Source organism: Vanessa cardui, chromosome 20 (assembly GCF_905220365.1).
Source record: "Vanessa cardui chromosome 20, ilVanCard2.1, whole genome shotgun sequence".
Lineage (NCBI taxonomy): Eukaryota > Metazoa > Arthropoda > Insecta > Lepidoptera > Nymphalidae > Vanessa > Vanessa cardui.
The window spans coordinates 4950944-4973535 of NC_061142.1; the positions used below are offsets into that span (position 1 = coordinate 4950944).

The 22592-nt window shown below is 34.8% G+C and overlaps 1 protein-coding gene across 5 annotated transcripts; it reads left to right on the plus strand.

The window, feature by feature from the left end:
- The first annotated feature begins 410 nt into the window (after positions 1-410).
- On the plus strand, positions 411-22131 carry LOC124538674 (kinectin). Of its 5 annotated transcripts, none has more exons than XM_047115816.1 (22): positions 412-621; positions 1388-1610; positions 1872-2045; positions 2591-2764; positions 3911-4073; positions 4628-4849; positions 7765-7910; positions 9431-9543; positions 10211-10364; positions 10431-10511; positions 10577-10732; positions 11246-11351; positions 12159-12265; positions 12852-12980; positions 13424-13564; positions 15620-15718; positions 16234-16767; positions 17456-17572; positions 18994-19053; positions 19326-19421; positions 19503-19565; positions 20278-22131. In XM_047115816.1, the coding sequence occupies exons 2-22, from the start codon at positions 1410-1412 to the stop codon at positions 20296-20298; spliced, it is 3057 nt and encodes a 1018-aa protein (XP_046971772.1). In that variant the 5' UTR covers positions 412-621; positions 1388-1409; the 3' UTR covers positions 20299-22131. The 5 variants fall into 5 exon arrangements, with proteins under 5 accessions (XP_046971777.1, XP_046971772.1, XP_046971775.1 ...); XM_047115818.1 differs by lacking the exon at positions 412-621 and adding an exon at positions 802-935; XM_047115819.1 differs by lacking the exon at positions 18994-19053 and having other exon boundaries at positions 413-621.
- The last annotated feature ends 461 nt before the right edge of the window (positions 22132-22592 follow it).

A 22592-nucleotide genomic window follows, 5' to 3' on the forward strand; every position in this document is an offset into this window, starting at 1 on the left:
CCTCGTTGATGAGGAGTTGAGTACCAATGAATTCGCTACCCAAACTTGGTGGCACATTAATGCAATGTGAGGAATTGTTATTATTTCTTATAACGTCAGTGGTTTCGGGCAGTGGTAAGCACTTAAGGTCAGGTGGCTGATGGCTCATTTGCCCGTCCGCCCACTCATTACCTACAAAAATGTTGTTAATTTTGATGAATAGAAAGGATTGTAGGGTTTTTATTTTTTTATGAATTTGTAAACGTAAACATAATTCCACTAAAGACGGAACGGACGGAAAAATGATATAGAGAGTAAAGATGTCACGTCATTTTATATTACTTTATTCTTTTTAGTTGCCTCCGGTTTTAGTGCTGGTTTATACGATTAAGTTATATTTTTGGCAATCGACAACATTGGCAAATGGTAACATTGTCAAATCCGCTGTCGTTGTCGGACCCCGGTCCCGTTCTATAAATCGGTACTTCGATGTCGGTCAGTAGTCGGTATTCTAGGTACGCCTGCAGTTTAACTTTTTTTCTGTTTATTTTGTAAAGTATATATTGTAAGAAAGTTAACACGCATGAGCATAAAAAGAGAATTATATTATCCATCAAACTATTTAATCAAGTTACTATAAAGGTAAGATATCCTACTACTAATTAGAGTGTAATTAGACTATTTAATATAATACTCTTAACTGATTTGTCCATTCTTAGTTTAGCTAATAAAAATACCTTGGGATTCATATCAATACTTTACGAATAATATTACTCGTAAATTGCTGAATGCTAAAATAATGAAACAGCGAGTCTACTGTCAATAACCTTTGACATGTGTCATTGCTTACGTGTCATTCTCTGTGTCTGTATTCATATTGAGCGAGATGTTACCGTGAATTTTTTATAGAATACGTATAACTTTAGCAAGAAAGTAATTTGTATCACAATATTTTGGTAAGTAATGACGAAAACCGAAACCGAAATGCTACAAAACATATAATCATTCAATTACGTTTCTTTTAAATAAGCCGATATATATGTATGTATGTAACAATGTAATAATTTTGCAATGCATATTTTATTTATAAATAAGTATAAATTCTTGCTACCGAAACAGATTACCTGTTTTAAAATAATAAGAATAAAACAATACTTTTATTCCACTACGTCAAAAAAATTACTGCAGATGTATTTTAAACAATCTTTAAAAAGTCGGCGTTTTTAAATTTTTCGTAATTAATTTAATTTGTGAAATACATGGTCATTAACAACATCTATAGCTTGTAACTGTCTGGTCATTTAAATATCACCAGACCTGTAGATGAAACTGTAATCACAATAAATGTTTATAATTACTGTTGTGTTAAAGGCAAATGATAATCACTGCTAAAGTTTTTCTTCATTAGATAAGCGCTTGCGGCTAATACAATGGAGCTGCAGGCCCTGCTAGTACTGTGTGGGATTGGGGTGACTGGAGCTGCAGTGCTTCTTCTCATGGGACTGTTCTCAGCATCCGGGACTAGCTATGAGGAAGCTATAGCTCAGCAACGACGAGCAACAAATGAACTGCTTGCACTGGCTGAAAATAAAAATAAATCTAAAAAGACCAATAAAAAAGCTAATAAGAAGGTATTGTATTTAAATTATATACTTCAAATTCTACTCTGTTGATGGTTAAGAATAATAACATTATTCTGATCTAAACAAATTTTTGCTGTTGATTTTTAATGTCATTAAACTATTTTCCTATTATTAAATATTAATTTATTTTACATTATGTTGTTAATTTAAACTGCATTAAATGAATGAAAATAAAAAATAATAAAAGGCTTGATAGCTTGCTTTAGAAATTTTACACAAGTTCTGTTATCAATGCTCACATATTTATAGTTAGCAAAGAAGGAAAAGAAGGAACATGTCACAGCAGCGACAGGAAGTGAGCCAGAGAGTGAAGCCCCAGCCGAAAGTGGAGTAGATGATGATACAGTTCCTGCAAAGCCTCATGTTGAATTCAGCCCTCCTGTGGTAGTGGAACTACCGACTGACACACCACCCAACATCAAGGTACATATTGTATAATATTTTATTTCTCATATACATTATATATTATTTACAAATTAATAAAATATTTATCTTGGATTCAATGTATTAAATTATCAGAAGTTATTTGGGCTCACAGATTGCAGCTTATCTCCTCATTATAAATTATAAATAAATCATTATCCCGTCTCAGTTATTTGCATGTATAGCAGAGGCGTCCCATTATATATGCTTGTATTATTCATCTGGCTATGATAAGATGACTTATTATATCTAATTATACAATATTTTTAATATTTCTTTAGTTATTAACAATAGTTTAAATATTCAAATATTGAAAGCGAAACATATACTTTAGTATGTGGAAATTTAATTGTTTGCAATAAAAGATACCTGGAATATAGATATGAAATATCGTGACGTGCATGACTCACGCCATTTTTATTAATTCACCAACTGTAGTAAATGTACTTACTGATAAATAGTAATGGTAATATGAAACTCGTTTTGTAAATAGTGAAGCTGAAAATAGCAGAAGTTCTTCTAGTGTAGAATTACTGTGTGTACAGATTCGCAAACGCGGCAAGGATCCTAAAGTAAAGCCGATATTAGTTAACAAAGAGGATCCGAGTTGTGTTAGCGATCCGAGCGCGGCTGCCACGCCGGTCGCGGAGGTTTCTAACCACTTTGAGGAAATGCACCCCAAGGACGACTTTGAATTATTGCACGCTACTCTAGAAAAAGTGAGTTTCTTGACACCAGTGACGTAACACTTTGTGCCATCCACATAGCGAACAGTTATCAAAATACTGTATTAGTTATTCATATTAAAAATAATTAAAATAAAACACAATTTAATGCTAGATTTCATTCAACGTATTTTTCAAATGAAGAAGCTTTATACAACATGTTTTTGGTGCGTCAAAAAATTATTAAATGCATAATTTTTTTACAAGCAATTAATATTTACGTCTTATCAATTTGACGCTATGGCAAACCATAGCCATACTTGTAATATAATTTATAACACAAACTAATCATGGCATGGTATACTCATATAAAAATTGTTGAAATTAAAAAGAAATCCAAAAGAAAAAAATCTCTTTTTCGCTTCTTAGATAGATAAACTTATTTTGTAATAATAAACATAAGATTAACACATTATTTTCTTGTTTATGACGTTCATAGGACGAAGTGGTAAAACACACGAAATATTTAGCTTATTTGTAACTTTTTTGTTTATTTTAACTTTGTAATTATTAATAGCATGCGTAACAAATATATGTATATTAATGATTTGTAATTCAACTTACGATTATAGAGTATAATATGATCTTATTTAGTATTCTTATATTTATATTTAGGTTATTTATTAAGTTCTGTTGTAATGTTTAATTTAATTGTACTTAATTGTGTTTAATTTTCGTAAAAGTTAGATTTAAATCAGTTTGTGTTTGTGCCATTTAATAATAATTACATGTATTTCATTTCCTTCAGATTTGATTGTTTATCATTTCTATAGTCACATTATATTGGCGTTGTGATTATTGCCTTGGCTTTTCGTCTTTATGCTTAGTAAATATAAACATAATTAGCATGTGTGAATTTGTGTTTGGTTGCAGGTTGTGGTGTTATTTTTGCACGCAATTCTCATGTTTTTTTTTTTTTTAAATGACTTGCATTTTTAATGTTACCAAAAAAGTTTTAACAACTTTTATGGTGTCTGGTGTAACTTTCAATTGATGTTGGTCATATTTGTTATGTAATTTTGATGTTGACAATTTTATTTTGAAAAATCCAACTAAACGGTACATATGACTGTCGATAAATTAAATGAACTTATTCACAGAGAGATAACATACGTTATCAAGATTTTATGTGTATAACAGGTCGCGGAGAAGAAGGAGGATGTAGTGGAGAAGAAGGAATATAAAGTGTCGAAACAAGCGAAGAGCGGTAAGGCAGCTCTGAAGCAGAGCCAGGATGCCGTGAAGGAGGAAGTTACACGCGATCGACCAAACAACGGCGATGCTCCTCTCGAACAACGCAAAGGTTCGCTATTTGATCAAAATCAAAATCAAAGTATACTTTATTCAAGTGGGCTTTTACAAGCACTTTTGAAACGTCATTTAACAATTAACTGAAGCTACCACCGGTTCGGAAAGTAGATTCTACCGAGAATAACCGGCAAGAAACTCAGTAGTTACTCTTTTTCAACATTTAAAAAAAATACAGTCATGTTAGTTATACATTTATTTAAATTAATATATCCTGCTTGGAAGACAACAGGTATTACTCTGCTCACTATGAAAAATGGTATTTAATCATATTCTAAACTCGATTAAAATTTTTCATCTCAAAATATATCAAAAGAAAGAGATTATTTAACCGTAATAGGCATTTGTTCTCCAAAAGCTTTTTTTTTTTTTTTATCAGATTATTATATATCTACTAACCGTTATTGTGAACTACTAAGATGCATTGTTAAACAATGAGAATGAAGTCTATTACTTTTGTCTTATTACAAAAAGATTAATGTTTTTTTTTAAATAAAATCTCATGCGGAATTCCAGTATAGTTTAGTGAGCGTTGTTCACGTATTTCAGTTAAAAAAGTAGAAAAGAAGGTGGTCAGTGAAGCGGCAGGAGAGGAGGTGGTACCACCGCTGAACGTTCCGCAGCCGAGCGAGCTGACCACGGACAAGTTGCTGCGGAACGCGCTGCCGACGGCCACCCCCGCCCCCGCGCCCGCCGCCCCCGCCCCCGCACCCTCCCCTCCCGCCAAGGGCAAGAAGAAGAAGGCCGAGCAAAGCATGCTCGCGATTATTGGTGAGTCATTTTATACATGTCCACAGATTTGTTCACGGTATTTAGGTATAGTACGACACAACTTAGATGTCGCATCGGCAAAATTCGTAAAACCGATCACATCCGAATTGAGTACGCTCTCCCAAATTATCAATATTTATTTCTCACGCGAATATGATATTTGCATAAACGTTATAACTTGTAATATCATATGACTTAATATATTCGTCAATTTGACGCGTCGATTTACATAAACTTGCTCCCGCTGTCGCGAGAATCTATAGCGACGAATAGCGTCGAATGGCGCGATAGGGAGCTATTTCTATTGGTCGTGTGAATCGGCAGCAATCGGTTTTACTTTCATTTCATTGCATTTTCCGATGCTACAATCTAATTTGTGTCGTACTATACATATTTGTGCCATAGATAATGCTTGAAAGCAGTTGAAATAAAACGAAAATCCCAATATATTTTAGAACATATTGAACCAAATGCAAATACAGACAAAAAATATACTGGTAAAAGATTGTGAAAGAAGCAAAAAGTTTACACTCAACACATAATGACCTATACAGACAGACATTTTTTTATAAATATCAATAGTAATAAAACTTGGTATTGCTAATTACAGACAAAAAATTAAATTCGACGAATATCCATGTCAGTACATACTACATACACTTGTGAAGTGTAAACACTATGGCAGATTATGTAGCCATCTGTATAACAGATATTATTTTGAAACAGTCTGACTGGTAATTCCTAAGAACCGTCCAATGAGTTTATCTTTATTTGTAACATTAAAATAGTTTAATTAAACACAATTTTTCTTACTAAGACATCTGGCTAAATCATAATATGCTTGGTATATATACTGGTGGAATGTAAACATTCCACCCGAGTCTTTATTTGCATTGAGCTGACAAACAGTGCTAAGTAAATAGTGACAGAGTAATGCGGTCTCTGTGATTTTGTCTCATACCATTCTTATGTCGTTATCCTATATTTCTGAATTAAGCCATGTAGTATGATATGGTTCTATTTATTCGTGGGAATTGTCAATGGAACAATTTTAAAAGTTACAAAAATGTTTGTGTCCGGATAAAAAATTGGTACATTATTTTTACACACTTTATATTGACTGTACTTCTGTGCACTACAATATTAGCGGTAGTTAGCATAAAGTCATGGTCATATCTTAAACGAAAATATATAAGTACTTTGAAACGGACTACTCTCTATAAAGTTTATAAAAAAAATCGAAAGATCCGTAAACAATTTATTTTTTAAGACTATTAATGCAATTGCAATCTTAGGGTATCTAAACATTTTAAGTGCTATTCATAAATAATTAGTAATGATAAGTTAATAGAAATAAACATAGGTATACATTTCATACATAGAATAATTATTCGAATTTTATTATCTTTAAGTTTTATCGCACAGATTGTCTAATGATTTTTATCTGATGTGGCTTTATCTTTAATGTTCATTAAAAAAATTGAAATTCTTGAAAAACGTTATTAGTCATATAATTATTAATAATCATACGATGCAAATACCTATTTCTTTATGTTAAAAGTTCATCCTTACCACTTGTTGCACGACTTATTTCTAAACAATTAATCGATACAACTACGACTATCTATATGGTATGTAATATGCGACAGAAACAACGACAGTATGCAAGTGGCTAAAACTATTTTAAAGAGTTTAACTGAATCCAATGAATGGTCTGTGAACATATGTAATAAATACCAAAAAGCATATTTTTCACGGACGGAAAAATAAAAACACAAACACTATATTTTACGACAAGTCTTATATTTTAATACTTTAAGTGGTTTAAAATGAAGCATAATCTGGTAACATGACTAACATGTGACAATGCGAATGAGGAACATCGTATCTTATAAGACAATCGTAATACATGTTTTAATTGAACAAGATACATACTCACACAGATTACACATAAATAATATTTACACTCATACATAATGCATATGAATGAATGGATAACAAATTCGTTCCATAGTTATACTACCTCCTTCGTATAAAAATGATTCATATATTTTTCAGGATTCATTATTAGTAATAATATATGGAGGATATATTTTATTATCACTGAGATCAAAGATTGAGAGATTTTGTGCTTCAATCACGTCTAATATACTGAATCTATTGGTAGGAGACCATTCTAAACGGAATGATTCGTAGTCATGATCTGAATGATCCGTTCAGAATGATTATAGGCTAAACTTTTAATGATATTGACCCTTTCCTTTTTTTGCTTAACATTAACAGTCAATACGTTTAAAATTATGAAATTTAGTTTACAGAGTATTAAATAAGACGTTTTTCATGTATTTGTACAGCAATAAAAGTAATTGAATGATAATGAAAGTGGAAATACCATCTTATTTGAAATGAAACAACTGTGTATACACTGTGACCATGTTTACAATGAGTTATGATAATTCATCTGTTTCCTGCTAACTTTTCGCTACACTTGGCTGATAAGAAGATATTTTATCAGTACGCTAACGCGTTAATTTAGAACTGTTTAAACGGTTTTAATGCTGCTTTGAGATTTATAAAGGAATACCTATATACTGAATGAAATGTGGATCTCGGCTCTAATTCCATAGCTATAAAAAGCATTCGGTTTTTTCAGGATAAACTTATTAGCGATACTTAATCTAAATACATAATTTAAACCAAATCAATAGAACCATACATACGAGAATTGCTTATTTAATATCGTAAGATAATGATTGAAGACACGTGTTAAATATATGTTAGGTCAGTGAGGTTATATAAATAGAATGGCCACCTAGAAGTGTGCATAAGGCTTGTTCGGAATAGGCATCTCTTGCCCGTTTATTGGAACGTAAAGCGCGTGTACGGAGTGGGTGAAATGAGGGTCGTGCCCGCAGGCGGCGATGGCGGCGGCGTGTCTGTGAGCGAGTTGGTGCGCGTTGTGCGCGAGGCGGCGCTGTCGCGCACCGACATCCAGGTGCTCACCGACGCGCTGCTCAACAAGCACCACGACCAGTTGCCCGAGCACTCCGAGTGGACCGAGGTGCGTAACTGGATTTCAACACTCATTGTTTCATTTCATCCCTTGATCACGATTTCATCCCAATTATTTGATGTAATAGATATTTAAAGTTAGATATTTAAAGTACATCAAGTATTACGAACGGTTATTTTGTAAAAAAAACTTATATCCTTGTCGATAAATGTCGATTTTTTATCGATAGTCTGTATTCTCTATCGGGATGTGTAATATACAGTGTAAACTCGTTATAACGAAACTCAAGGGACTGAGCATTTTTTGTCGTTATAGAGAGTTATCGTTGTATGGAGTGAACAAAAAAAAAACACAACAAAATCGATCAAATCGAAATAGATAAAATATGCTTATAAATTATTGTTTACACCTATAGTCCGATAACTTTGTGTGACGTTTTTTGCTATGCCAGTACTTTTTATGTATTATTTTATGTATTCTATTCATATTAAGATATGTGGTGGAATCGTCTTGATTAAACAACAAACAAATTCTACCAACTTGGCAACAATTGATGGTGATTTCGTCCACTTGATCATGTTCTTCATCTTAATTAAAAAAATAATGATTGTATTAGCAGCGAAAAATGCTAACTCTATGGTTCGAAGATCAGATATGATTGGGTGAGCAGGATAATAAATAGTTACTGTCTAAAAATATGAACACATTTCTTCGTAATAGAAATGAATGGCTATATCGCTAGAAAGGTGTGTGTAGATGTAGGTATATTCATCAATATATGGGTTTTAACGCAAACCAACTCAAGTGGTGCTCACTTCTACTTTATAGAGAGTCTATCGTTATAAATTATAGCGTTATAAAAAGTTTACACTGTATTTATTATAAGAATATTTGTTCATTCTGTACGTACGTACGATGTATGTTGTATATTCAAATTAATTTAATATACTTAATCTGAGATTACTCAGTGCTTATATGAAACCATATCATTTTATAATATAAGAAAAATACTTACAGCGCCATTTTAAACAATTTTGATATAAGGATTATTTGTCATAAGTTTATTGCGCGAATGTTGTTGATCTAGTATCAATCTAATCTGAGTCAATACAATGATTGTATAAGTCACAATATCTTTGTTATCCTAATGATATTTCATATTCTCTATAAAATATAAATAGTTCTCTATCTAAAAGGCGAACTTTCATCTTTTTTTTTTAAATAATTCTTTAATATTCGTACTAACGGCTATATTTCTGTTTATCTTTTATTTTGAAATATATATAAACCCATGCAGGTTCAAACCTCTGAGTTCTTATATACTTTATTCATTATAATGTTATCTGTCTAGTCACTTAAAACGAACACGTGTCAGATTAATATCCGCCACGTGTACTTTCCATCAATCCGTATCGAAATAGCGCAGCAGTAAGCTCTTAGTCTTCTCTTCCAAATGGAAGGTATTGCGATATTTAGAGGCTGCTACTTTTATAGTCGGATCTACATCCTTTCAATACAACATGTATTATTAATACATGTATTATAAATAATAAAATGTATTGTTTTAGGGTCCAAACGATCCAATGCAGAAATTAAAAAAGCAGTTAGCTGACAAAGAAAAGGCCCTCGCTGATGAAATTGAAGCCTCTCAAGCGCTGCACGCTAAGTTGAAGGAGCTCAGGTGAGTGCGCTCGAGTCGTGGGCTCTCCGCCAGAGTGGTGACGGCGCGCGCTATCGGAGCGACGCCGCGTGGCCGTTATCTCACACGAGAAAACGTTTACTGCATCACATTTCTAAGTTTATTCAACTGATATTTTATTGATTACTACATTGTATTCGATTATGACATATTATACGTATTTGGAAATGATCTTTACTATTACATAAATAGTGTGATACTTGTCATATGTAGTTTCTTAGTATATATTTATTCATAGATCCATACTTACGTATAGTACGACACAACTTACATGTCGCATCGGCAAAATTCGTAATACCGATCACATCCGAATTGAGTACGCTATCCCAAATTATCAATATTTATTTCTCACGCGAATATGATCTTTGCACGAACGTAATAACTTGTAATATCATATGACCTAATATATTCGTCAATTTGACGCGTCGACTTACATGCACTTGCTTTCTCTGACGCATGAATCTATAGCGACGAATAGCGTCGAGTGGCGCGATAGGGAGCTATTTCTATTGGTTGTGTAAATCGGCAGTAATCGGTTTTATTTTCATTCCATTGCATTTTCCGATGCTACATCTAATTTGTGTCGAACTATACGTACTGATTTCAAAATGATCTAAATTTGACACGAGTTTGTCCGTTCCCCGCGCAGGACCAACCTGAACGCGGAGCGCGGGCGCGCCACGGCCGCGTCGCGCGCCGCCGAGCAGGCCGCCGCCGCCGCGCGCGCCGAGCTGCACACGCTGCAGGCGCGTCTGCAGCGCCTGCTCGACGACAACCACGCGCTCGCGCAGGACAAGCTCATGGTGAGCGCCCGCCCCGACCCCCGCGCCCCCCGCGGAGTCCCCGCTCACGATCCCTTCCCGTTGCAGCTCCAGGCCAAGCTGAGCGAGGAGAGCGAGGCGCAGGCGCAACGCGTCCAGATGGAGATGCACATCCAGAGGCTATCGGAGGTGAGGTCTCGGCCGAGTGAAAGAGTGTAACTAGAGGCGCAGAGTGTAACTAGAGGCGTCGGCAGGCGGAGGCGGCGCTGGTGGCGCAGCTGGGCGCGCTGCAGGCGGAGGCGGGCGCGCGCGCGGTGGAGGCGGGGCAGGCGCGCTGCGACGCCGCTGCGGCGCGCGACGCGGCGCTGCTGGCGCAGCAGCACGGCGCCGAGCTGGCGCAGCAGCTGCAGGTGACACAGGGGCCGCTCTTGATAACACGCTTATTTATTTACATTTTTACCCTTTCCACTACTACGTCTAAACTCCGTATTCCGTCATTTATGCTAAAAATTTACCTTTGTTCCATCTCATACGTTTCACTCTCTCATAAAGTAAAAATTAAAGTAAAGTAACAGCCTGTAAATTTCCCACTGCTGAGATAAGGCCTCCTCTTCCATTGAGGAGAGGGTTTGGAACATATTCCACCACGCTGTTCCAATGCGGGTTGGTGGAATGCACATGTGGCAGAATTTCGATGAAATTAGACACATGCAGGTTTCCTCGCGATGTTTTCCTTCACCGCCGAGCACGAGATGAATTATAAACACAAATTAAGCACATATATATAGCGGTGCTTGCCTGGGTTCGAACCCGCAGTCATCGGTTAAGATGCACGCGTTCTAACCACTGGGCCATCTCAGCTCGTATGACCTCACTCTCATTTGACCTCGTAATGACCCTAAACGTACCATGTAATACGTCAGGAGGCCAACCGCGTGTACGCTGAGTTGGAGCAACAGCGGCAGTGCGCCGTGCACGCTGAGCAACTCGCACAGCAAGAACTGCGGCAGTTGCAGGCGCGCCTCGCGGGTACGTTCCGTCAAACTCAAACTCAAACTCAAACTCAAATTCCTTTATTCAATATAGAAGCATTACACTTACTTATTGATTGTCAAATAAACACTACCACCGGTTCGGAAAAAGGAATACCCTGACCTGAGAAGAACCGGCGAAAGAAACTCAGCGGGTCTTTTTTTTTTGTTTTTTTTTTTTTGTTTTTTTTTTTTGTCAAATTAATAAAATACATAGTAGTATATGATTAGAAATAGCCAGGAGGCGATCGTTTCATTCCCAAGGTGTGCTATCAAACATAAACTCGCTAATTGTATAGTAACCTTTTGCACACAAGCGTTCCTTAACAATTTTTTTAAATTTGGCAACAGAAGCATTTTGAACGCTTTCTGGGATCCTGTTATAAACTAATTCGTCATATAGATCGTGTTTTGTTTTTAAATATCTTACATAACCTCTTGTTTGTTGAAACACCGGCACCCGGTATAAACACATTTTGGCCGCAACTGTTGACATACCGGGAGCCGGTATGGCTAAGTGTGTTCTGTTATTCGCTCTGAAGTACCCTTTGTTGAAAGTTTATATATTATCTATGATTGAGTATTTATATAGAAATGGTTGAAAGTGAATAAAGATTATTCAATTTACAATAAGATTCATAACTTGAATTGACTTGATTCGTACTAAATACGGAGAAAATCTAGTTACAATAAAAGTCTGTCTCAAAATTGGGCTGTCTGTTGACCATACCGGCTCCCGGTATAACAGGTAACACAAGGTGGGCTAATGTCATTTAACATACGAAAGTTTAATGTCCGTATACAGGTCTCACTGAAGCTCAAAACGAGGTTCAACGCCTCACGAGTCGCGCGCAGGCCGCTGAGAACGCAGCGGAAAAAATTAAAGAAGACATGGAGAAGGATAAACAAGAGGTAACTGCTCTCTTTTAGTTGTGTCCATCATTTATCATCATCATTTGTGATCGGTCAGCTTGCAACCTAAATCATTTTCATATCATTCTCCTGCCCTTATCCCAATTTTATTTGGGGTCGGCACAGCATGTCTTCTCCTTCCATACTTCTCTGTCAGACGTCATCTCACAAGTAACATTCTTTCTAGCCATATCGTCTTTCACACAATCCATCCATCGTTTCCTTGGTCGTCCTCTACCTCTATATCAATCCACATCCATCCTCAAGGCCTTCCTCACATAACTTCTCGGCTATCGGTGTCACTTTCAAACTTCCTCTTATGTACTCATTCCTTACTCTATCCATTCGCGTAACACCACACATTCCTCTCAGCATTCTCATCTCCGCAACATGCAATTGTCTTTCAGTCATCCCTTTTGTAGCCCAACACTCTGATCCATACAGGACAGCAGGTCTGATCATGGTCTTATAGATCTTCCCCTTAAGTTTTAGGGGAATACGGGGGTCACAAATTGTTCCCGTAACCTGCCGCCATTTCATCCATCTGCAACCTAAATATATATGTATATATATTTATATATTCCAGTTATCGAAAGAGATCGCACAATTGCGAGAACAACTCGCCGCCCGTGAGACTGAGTTGGCTGAACTGAAGCAACTGAAAGCGGTTCCGGCACAAAATGGATTGCCCCCTAGTAATACCGACGGACAAAAGGTAGAAACGTTTAATTCAAGTTCGTTTCTTGCAACGTTTTTTTTTTTTCATTGAGATAGTATAGTACGACACAACTTAGATGTCGCATCGGCAAAATTCGTAAAACCGATCACATCCGAATTGAGTACGCTCTCCCAAATTATCAAAATTTATTTGTCATGCGAATATGATCTTTACACAAACGTAATAACTTGTAATATCACATGACGATAATATATTCGTCAATTTGACGCGTCGATTTACATGCACTTGCTTTCTCTGACGCGTGAATCTATAGCGACGAATAGCGTCGAGTGGCGCGATAGGGAGCTATTTCTATTGGTCGTGTAAATCGGCAGTAATCGGTTTTATTTTCATTCCATTGCATTTTCCGATGCTACATCTAATTTGTGTCGTACTATAGTGTTATATTTAATATAAAACCTCATTAATTTAAACTCCAGGCGGCGGAGCTAGCTAAAGTAGAGAGCGTAGTCGAATCTCTTCGGAACGAACTCGCGTCAGCGCAGAAGAGTAGTTCGGAGCAAAGAGAACAACTGGCGAGTCTGCAGGAACAACTCGCTCAGTACAGGGAGAAGAACAACGTAAGTTCGAATACTGTTTATAGAATCACAACGTGTATGTGTGCGTGCTCACACATACATATATATCAAAACGCAATGTTGCACACTTACATATCTTACGGCTACAATATCAATATTTGCTAAAACACTATGTACTTATAATATTTCGTTATATATGCAGTAATGTATAAACTTTAACCATAAACAATTTTGACATAGTGCAAAGGCCTTACAAAGCCTAAAGCAAACTATTGAGCTGAACACAATGATGTTCTAGTAAACAGATATGTCATTAACGCGCAAAATGTGAAGACTAGAAAACGTCCTAATTGGGACGTTTGCCTTAAGTCGTTTTCATCACAATTGGGTATTTGACAATTTTATAAAAAGTATTTTATTGTATTCATAGGACACTAAAGATACGTTGAATAATTGTTTATTTCATTTTTAAAGTTAATTTATAACAAAAACAGTCATTTTAAATAATACGATTCAAAATTCCCGCCAAAACAGCAAGTCACGTGACAAATTAGGCCGTGACGTCATGATTCAATAAACAGCTAAGTGAATGATCCTGTGTAAACTGTTTTTCTCTTGTTTTTCTTGAAATCTCGAAGAAATGGCTTCGTCGTCATACAAAGTTCGCACAGTTCCTTGCTGTACAAGTACAACAATAAAAAATCCCAATAAATTATTTATTCATGTGCCACAATCGGGGCCTCTTCGTAAAAAGTGGCTGACGAACTTTATGCTCAGGGCATTTCACTGTGCACAGAGTGGGGTCACGTTTTAATTGAACATAACCAATAGCATCATCACCATAGGACTGTCTTGATGATCTGTAAATAGAAATATTTCAATAAAATAATTATAAAAAAAAATTGTAAATGGTCAGCAGACCATGTAACGCATCAATGTATTAGTAGTTATATTTTGATAGACACTTTTTGCATTCTAAAACTGCTTCAGTTAATTTTAAATTATTACCTACCGCAATATAACCCGAAATATATTTTGACATACATAACGAACAAAGTAAATAATGACAAAAAATATCAAAATTTTAAGGCTAATGACATCGATTGAATTAGAACATTATGAATATATGTATATTAGATAGATACCGTTTTTTATACTTACATTGAAGTTTTCACGTTTCTAAATTCTGCAGAACAGAAGTCCGGGTTTGATGCAAAGAAATTTGCAATCATAAACGAATCAACTTTTGGCAGATTAGCACTGTCAGCTTTTATAAAGTCTTTCTCCACTTGCATTTTGACCGAATAACTAATAAAATCAACACAAAATTATTAATAAAATAACACCACCATACAAAAGAAACAGTGCAATTTGTTTGACAGACCAAACAAGATTTGTTTGTTTATTGAATCGTAACGTCACGCGTTCTGATTGGCTAGTGAGCCGTTTGAGTTTATTGCACAGATGCAAAATTTCTTATTTATTTTTAAGAAATAAAAATATTTATAATGTTTAATTTGTAAATTGACATAGTTATTCTGAATCAGCAACTTGAAATCTACATAATTCAATTATTTTCTTATTTAATTGTTAGCCATGTCAAATACCGAATTATGCCAGTAATACGTTATAATACATCATAATTATGTAGTAATACGTTTTGCGTAATTAAAACATCTAGTTATCCCCTTTACTTATTTTTTTTATCAAGCTATCCTTTTTACTTGTAACGAAATGTAAAATAAACGGTCCCCGGCGCGGCACACTTTTTTCTGTTGTTTAGTATGGGTATAACATATCTGTTATTTAGAATATCATTGGCTGAAGAGATATTAAAAAAATATATTTAGTCACGAGCGTGACTAAGAACATTTCTTTAAACATATGATTTATTAGAACCAAACTATAATATTTAAAGTACACAATTAAATCATTCTAAAATCGGCTTACTTTGCATGTAAACTTTTTGATATTATATAAATAAATAATGTTTATGGAATACTAACAATTCTATATTTAAATATATTCTAGTCTTTAAATGTCATTTTGAACGACTGTTCTGTCACTTCTCTTTTAACTTGTTTTGACTCCTGCCAGGAGTTGCGAACTAAAAACTGGAAAGTAATGGAGGCGTTACAAACAGCCGAAAGGGCTCTCGCGACGAGAGCGGCGCCCGCGATGCCGGCCCAAGACGCCGTAAGTCAGCAGCTGTACTCGTTCTTTGAATCAATATGTGAAGCACTGTCGACAAACAACCAACCAACGCCACGTCTTGGCTTAGAGACAGTATTTATCTTTATATATCATATAATTTTATAAGTGAAATTAACGATAACATATTCTTTTTTTAGTTCTAAAAGTAGTAACAGATTAAAATGTAATATTTGTAAAATTTATGTTACTCTGTATTGATTTTTAGACTTGTATTTTTGGTTTGTTCACAGTATTCATAAATTGATATCCAATAGAGTTCTTATACAATAGCATTGTAAATATTCAATCTTCGGCCGGCTTCGCTTAATTATCTAGCTGTATAATATATATCAATTAAATTATATTTGTGCTTAATTTAAATAACATGTAACTCTCTTATCGCTAATTGTATTAATCAGATCTGTATTTATGTAGCTACAGACCTTATATTTCGAATTAATTATTTTATTAGATATGTTGTATTTTAAAGAAAGACCTTATTTTAATGATTTTACCAGGAAGCTGTGACGAGGGCCGAGACGCAGCATTTTAATGAAGTAGCAAATGTCCTGCGATCCGTATGCCCCACCATTGCTCCCACTTCGAAGGTCGGAATGGAGTGGCTGCAAACTTTCGCCAACACACTCAAAAAAGAACTCGAAGTTAAAGAGGCTGAGAAGAAACGAGTGGAACAGGAACTCGCCTCAAAACTCTTGGAAAAGGACAACGAGAGAAAGCAACTCGAAACGGTCTTACAGAAGAAAATACAAGAAAAAGAGTTGTTAGCGAAGGAAATCGAAAGCAAATTGCAACAACAAATACAAGAGAAAGAGTTAGCTAAGAGTAGAATTGAAAGTGAATTACAGCAAAAGTTGAAAGAAGAATTAACGTTCAGAAAGCAAGTAGAGAGTGAGCTGCATAAGAAGAAAGAGGTCAAAGTAGTGACGGAAAGAGTGGAGGCGACACACGATTCGCGCGTTAAAGACTTAGAAGCGCAGAATGAGCACTTACAGAGCCTCGTCGACAAGTACAAGAGAATAATCGACGATACCGTGAGTTTATTTTGAGACCATGACTGTATTTTTTTAAATGTTGAAAAAGAGTAACTACTGAGTTTCTTGCCGGTTCTTCTCGGTAGAATCTACTTTCCGAACCGGTGGTAGCTTCACTTAATTGTTAAATAACGATTCAAAAGTGCTTGTAAAAGCCCACTTGAATAAAGTATATTTTGATTTTGATTTTGACTTAACTGATTTGGTGTTCAAAATGCTGTCTTTTTTTTCTACATAAACTTGTGTGTTTAATGAAACCTACAGACATTGATACTTGCCTCTTTGTTATATACTCTAGTTTATATGGAATATCGCGAGGCCCCGAGTTCATATCACATAAATTGACGACCTCCACGGTCGAGTGGTGTGTGCACCGGTTTTCATGGGTGGCGTACCCACTCTGAGGTCCCGGGTTCGATTCCCGGCCGAGTCGATGTAGATTACCATTAGTTTTCTATGTTGTCTTGGGTCTGGGTGTTTGTGGTACCGTCGTTACTTCTGATTTCCATTACACAAGTGCTTCAGCTACTTACATTGGGATCAGAGTAATGTATGTGATGTTGTCTCATATTTATTTATTTATTTATATTATTTATCTAGTTATGCCTTTTACTTATTTACTTACTTTTACTTAAATTTCCCAACGGGACCCCGGCCGAAGTAAATGAGTGGTGTTTTGTGTCGACAGGAAGGTGTGCTGAGCCGGCTGCAGCAGAACGTGACGCGCGAGGAGCAGCGCTGGGCGCAGCAGCTCGCCGACAAGCAGCGCGACCTCGACGCGCTGCGATCCAGCACCGTGCTGCAGGTGCGACACGCTGATACTCTATTAACCCGCTATCGTCGCTCAAGTTTTTTTTTTTTTTTTTTTTAAACTCTTTTCGCGCTTCCCCCACGTGATAAAATTCCGCAGAAATTTTTAACTTTGCCGTTTAGTAAATTGAAATCGTTTGTTAAAAATACATTGGTAAAAAAAGCATACTATTCGATACAAGATTATGTAGATGATAAAAAAGCGTGGAGTTAATACCTGTTGACTTCCAAGCAGGATACATTAATTGAAATAATTGTATTTAATTAACATGACGTTGTATTTTTTTAAATGTTAAAAAAGAGTAACTACTGAGTTTCTTGCCGGTTCTTCTCGGTAGAATCTACTTTCCGAACCGGTGGTAGCTTCACTTAATTGTAAAATGACGATTCAAAAGTGCTTATAAAAGCCTACTTGAATAAAGTTTATTTTGATTTTGATGGAAAGTGGGGGGGTGTGTGGGACTCCCCGGAGCCCTGAACGCCGAGTGCGCCCAAGCACACCGGGTTTACCCACTAAAAACCAGCGGTACCCTCTCCGTTTTTCGGCGGACGCCACGGGATCGCTTACGCATGCTACCGTGACGCCCTGAATTGCTCAAGTTCCTAACTCGTGTTGGAATAATAAAAAAACTCCTCAAATCAAAACTGATACAAGATTGATTATTTTTCTCGATCCTTCCGATTCGACGGTTAAAGTAGGAATGACCATTTCTAGGCTTACTCCTAGACTCCTAGTATTTAATGTTTACACGCCCCTACTCCGACTGTAGCAACATCCGGTTTCGATCCATTTAAAAAACAATTTAGTTTAGCCAAAACCGGATGTTGACAATCAATTGTAACAACTATTTAAATCGAATTATTTATGCTGATAATACTTTAATACATTAAAACAATAAAATATGATCATATTAAAATAAATATGCTAACACTTGATTGAATCGTACAATGTTGACGTGAATGAGTAGCGTACATGCTCAGTGGAGTGTTGGTCTCGCAATCGGGTTTACTTAGTTTATGAATTGATTAAATATATTGATGTTACCGTAAAATTGTAAATACCGTCAGATTATAATCTATCTCGCGAGATTGTGAAGTGTCGAAAGATTGTGAACCGTGACATACTGTTTACAATTTAACGCATTATTTTTCTGCAGATTATGTCTGTCAAAGTAAATTTAAGTTAACTTATAAAAAGTCTAACCTAACCGAAATATTATGAACTATCGAAATAGTATGTGTTTTATTGTAAGTTGTATAAACGTTCGCAATATTTCGACAGTTTACAATCTCAAAAGATAGATTGTGATCTAACAATGTTTGTAATCTTACGGTGACATGAACATCAGGTTTACATTGGAAAGTGTTTAATATTGCACGGTGCTATTAATGCCTTAACTAAACTTTTTTACATAGGAACCTCTGGCGTTTGCATACTCCTGCATTGAGAAATCGTTGCCTACCATCGTAGCGGAGGTATAGCGCACAAACATTAGTGTCCACGTTGCGTGTTTATGTCGCCTCTTCATAAGATTTATTACGCAATAATGATTCCCGTAGTAAATCTTCCTATACTGTGACGTCATTACTTGTTCCTGCGTTCAGTCTATCGGCTCTCTGGATTAAATATGTTTATGTTATTTTACCCTCGGTGACGGTTCGAAATTATATATTCGGTATATCCACCATTATATTATTAATTAAATATCATTTTCAAAAAAAATAATTCGATAATTTTAATATTTTAGATGCAGAAGAAAATCGATTCGCTTCAGGCGGAGTTACAGAAGTTGCAATCGAAGAATCACAGTAATAGCTTTGCGGACGCGGAGAGACTAACGGAGGTAATTAAATTAACGAAATTATTTCATTCTATTTTAAAATAAATGAATATCATCTTTTATTATTAAAATCTTTGTTCCTAGGAGAGGTTAATGGCAGGTTTATCTGATAAACACGACACAGACGTGCACAATGGACCAATACAGGTGAGAAACGACTGTTGTTACAGCTAAGGGTTATCAGTTATCATTATTATTGTAGATAAGAATAATACATCCATGACCTTACACAAGGTCGAATCAGTTTTACATTAGCGCAACGCATTGTTTTCGTTAATTGCTAAAAAATATTATTATTAAAAATTACATTCGATATATTTCATTTGATTGATAAGTAAGTAGTCTGCTATATTAGGTTTTTATAAAAATCTTGATTAAATTAAATATTTACACTATTCCACTTAAATTCATATCTCAAATTCTGAAAACAAATTCAAGAACTGAACACCAAAAACTATTTAAAATCTCGAACATTGATGTCATGTAAAATAATTGCAATCGGTTATAGATGTTTTAGAAGAGTCGAGATGGCCCAGTGGTTAGAACGCGTGCATCTTAACCGATTGCGGGTTCAAACCCAGGCAAGCACCGCTGATTCATGTGCTTAATTTGTCTTTCTAATTCATCTCGTGCTATTTGGTGTATTCCACCAACCCGCATTGGAACAGCGTGGTGGAATATGTTCCAAACCTTCTCCTCAAAGGGAGAGGAGGCCTTTAGCCCAGCAGTGGGAATTTACAGGATGTAAATGTTTTCAATATATACAGTAATAAACTAGTTAGCATTTATTTGAAATATATGGAAGTATTAATAATTCAGAATTTTGGATATCATATTTGGAGTTTTTTTTTTATAACAGGTTGGACTAGTTGAGAATTAAAAAAATGAAAATGTACAAATCTGTTCTGGAGCGCAACTCGCAACTCCGGCGCGTCAACCGCACTCGCCTTCACTGCCGCTTATACGATAAGGTTTTTCGATAATTACCTAACAAATGAAAATGTAGAATATACTGAAATATTTTGTATAATAGGCACTTTACTTTTTCTATTATGTGGTCTAAAAAGTAAAAGCTCGGAGTGACCAGATGTTTAAATTACTGTTAAGGTGTTAGAATTGCATTGTAAATCTTGATGTTTATAAATTAATGCCATCTAATTTTGTATAAAGCTCAATCGTCAAAAGTATGATTTTACTAAATGTTTATAATTTAGTTCCTATTTTTTTAATTTTTTATAAAATCGCCCTCAAATATCCATAAAAGAAAACGTGGAACATATGCAGTGAGTGAGTGCTATTACTGGAGGTCCTGATATCACAACGGAAATGTTAACAATACCTACATATATAAAATCACATAATATCTTCTTACATAATAAGATTTCATGTGATAAATAATATTACAATATACTAAGCTCGAAGAAACCCTCTCTTATAATATTTTTATTAAATTAGTAATAATTGAATCTTTCGGATATTATTATATTTAATATTATTATTTACTAAACAAAAAGTTTATTCATGAACTATTGACCCCTAATTGATAACAGAAATTGGTTCGTTGCAATAACAAAGATTATTTTATATTTTTGAATTTTAGATACATATTGGTTATTATAACTTTAACATAAAATTATAAATATGACATGAAATTTTTTATTCCTAGTAGATGTAAAGTGTATGTTGGTCAGGTATTTTTAGGACTGTATTAGGTAAAGAATTGTATGCAACATTATGTAGCTTCAACAATCTGATCGTGATTTATCAATTTGTTGAATGTTTCATTAGTGCGACTCGTGATTTAAAGATAGTAAAACAAAGTAAAAAAAAAAAAATTCAATAGAATATTTTACATTAAAAAGAAGAACAAACTTATGTATGAATTTAAAATGAAAATTGTGATAAAATTATGTAGCTATTTTAGTTTTTCTAATGATTGCAAATCTGTAATTATAATCTTCTTGATTTTATTGAAATCAGTTTTATTTTCTTTCAATCTTTAAATCGCGTTTCAAAATTTATTATTGTGATCATTTAATCAAATTAATGTAAGACGACATATAGTTAGGTATATATGTAGTTAAATTTATATATATTTTTGTCTTATTTTAATTATCCTGTTGCTTTTTAATATATCTTTAGTAATATATTTTATATTGAAAAAAAATAAATTGAATTTGGCAGATTCGTTTTATTTGCAAAACTAAATCGTGTGTGCATTTTATTTATTTAAGGGAATGTTATTTACTATTTAGAGGTATATTATTTATAACTTTTGTACTAGTGCATAATCATTTCTGTCAGTGCCTTAGAATAAGATTTAAATTTGATAAGCTGACTGTTTAATTTCTAGTAATAACGAAATAAATGCATGTTAATGGTTAAGTTATTATTGAATTGTAACATTTTTTTTAATCTGTTGGATAGTACACACATCTTTAATGACGTAGGATGTGTTGAATGTTGGCATAAATTTTAAACGAATATTAGCTGCTTACGTCTATTTTTTTTGAAAGCTAATAATTTAAATTTAATGCAAATTTTACAAATAGCGCCAACACTAAAAAGCGTATATTTATAATAGAAATGTCGTGTCAAATGTCCTGAGTATTGTATTTGCTGTAGTAATAACGAACTTAATTGTATAAGCCAATTTATATGAAAATTCATATACTAGATAAAGACATTATCAAATAAAATATTTCTATGATTATTTTGATTGTTTTATTATAACATTTGTTAAGTATCAATAGGTCAAAATAATCAGAAATACAAGATTGGTGGATTTATCTTTAAGAAAGTAATCTATGAACAAATTTGAATAAAAAATGCTAAATCCAGGCAGATAACGGGAAAGAGGAATAGTGAATAAGAAAAGCCAGCGAATCTTGAGTATTTTATTACTGAATGATTTTCATTCAATGTAACAATGTTCGTGGAGTCGAGATGGCCCAGTGGTGGAGTTGAGATTGCCCAGTGGTTGGAATGCTTGCATCTTAACCGATGATTGCGAGTTCAAACCCAGGCAAGCACTGCCGATTCATGTGCGTAATTTGTCTTTATAATTCATCTCGTGCTCGACGGTGAGGGAAAACATCGTAAGGAAACCTGTATGTGACAAATTTCATAGAAATTCTGCCACACATGTATTCCACCAACCCGCATTGGAACGGC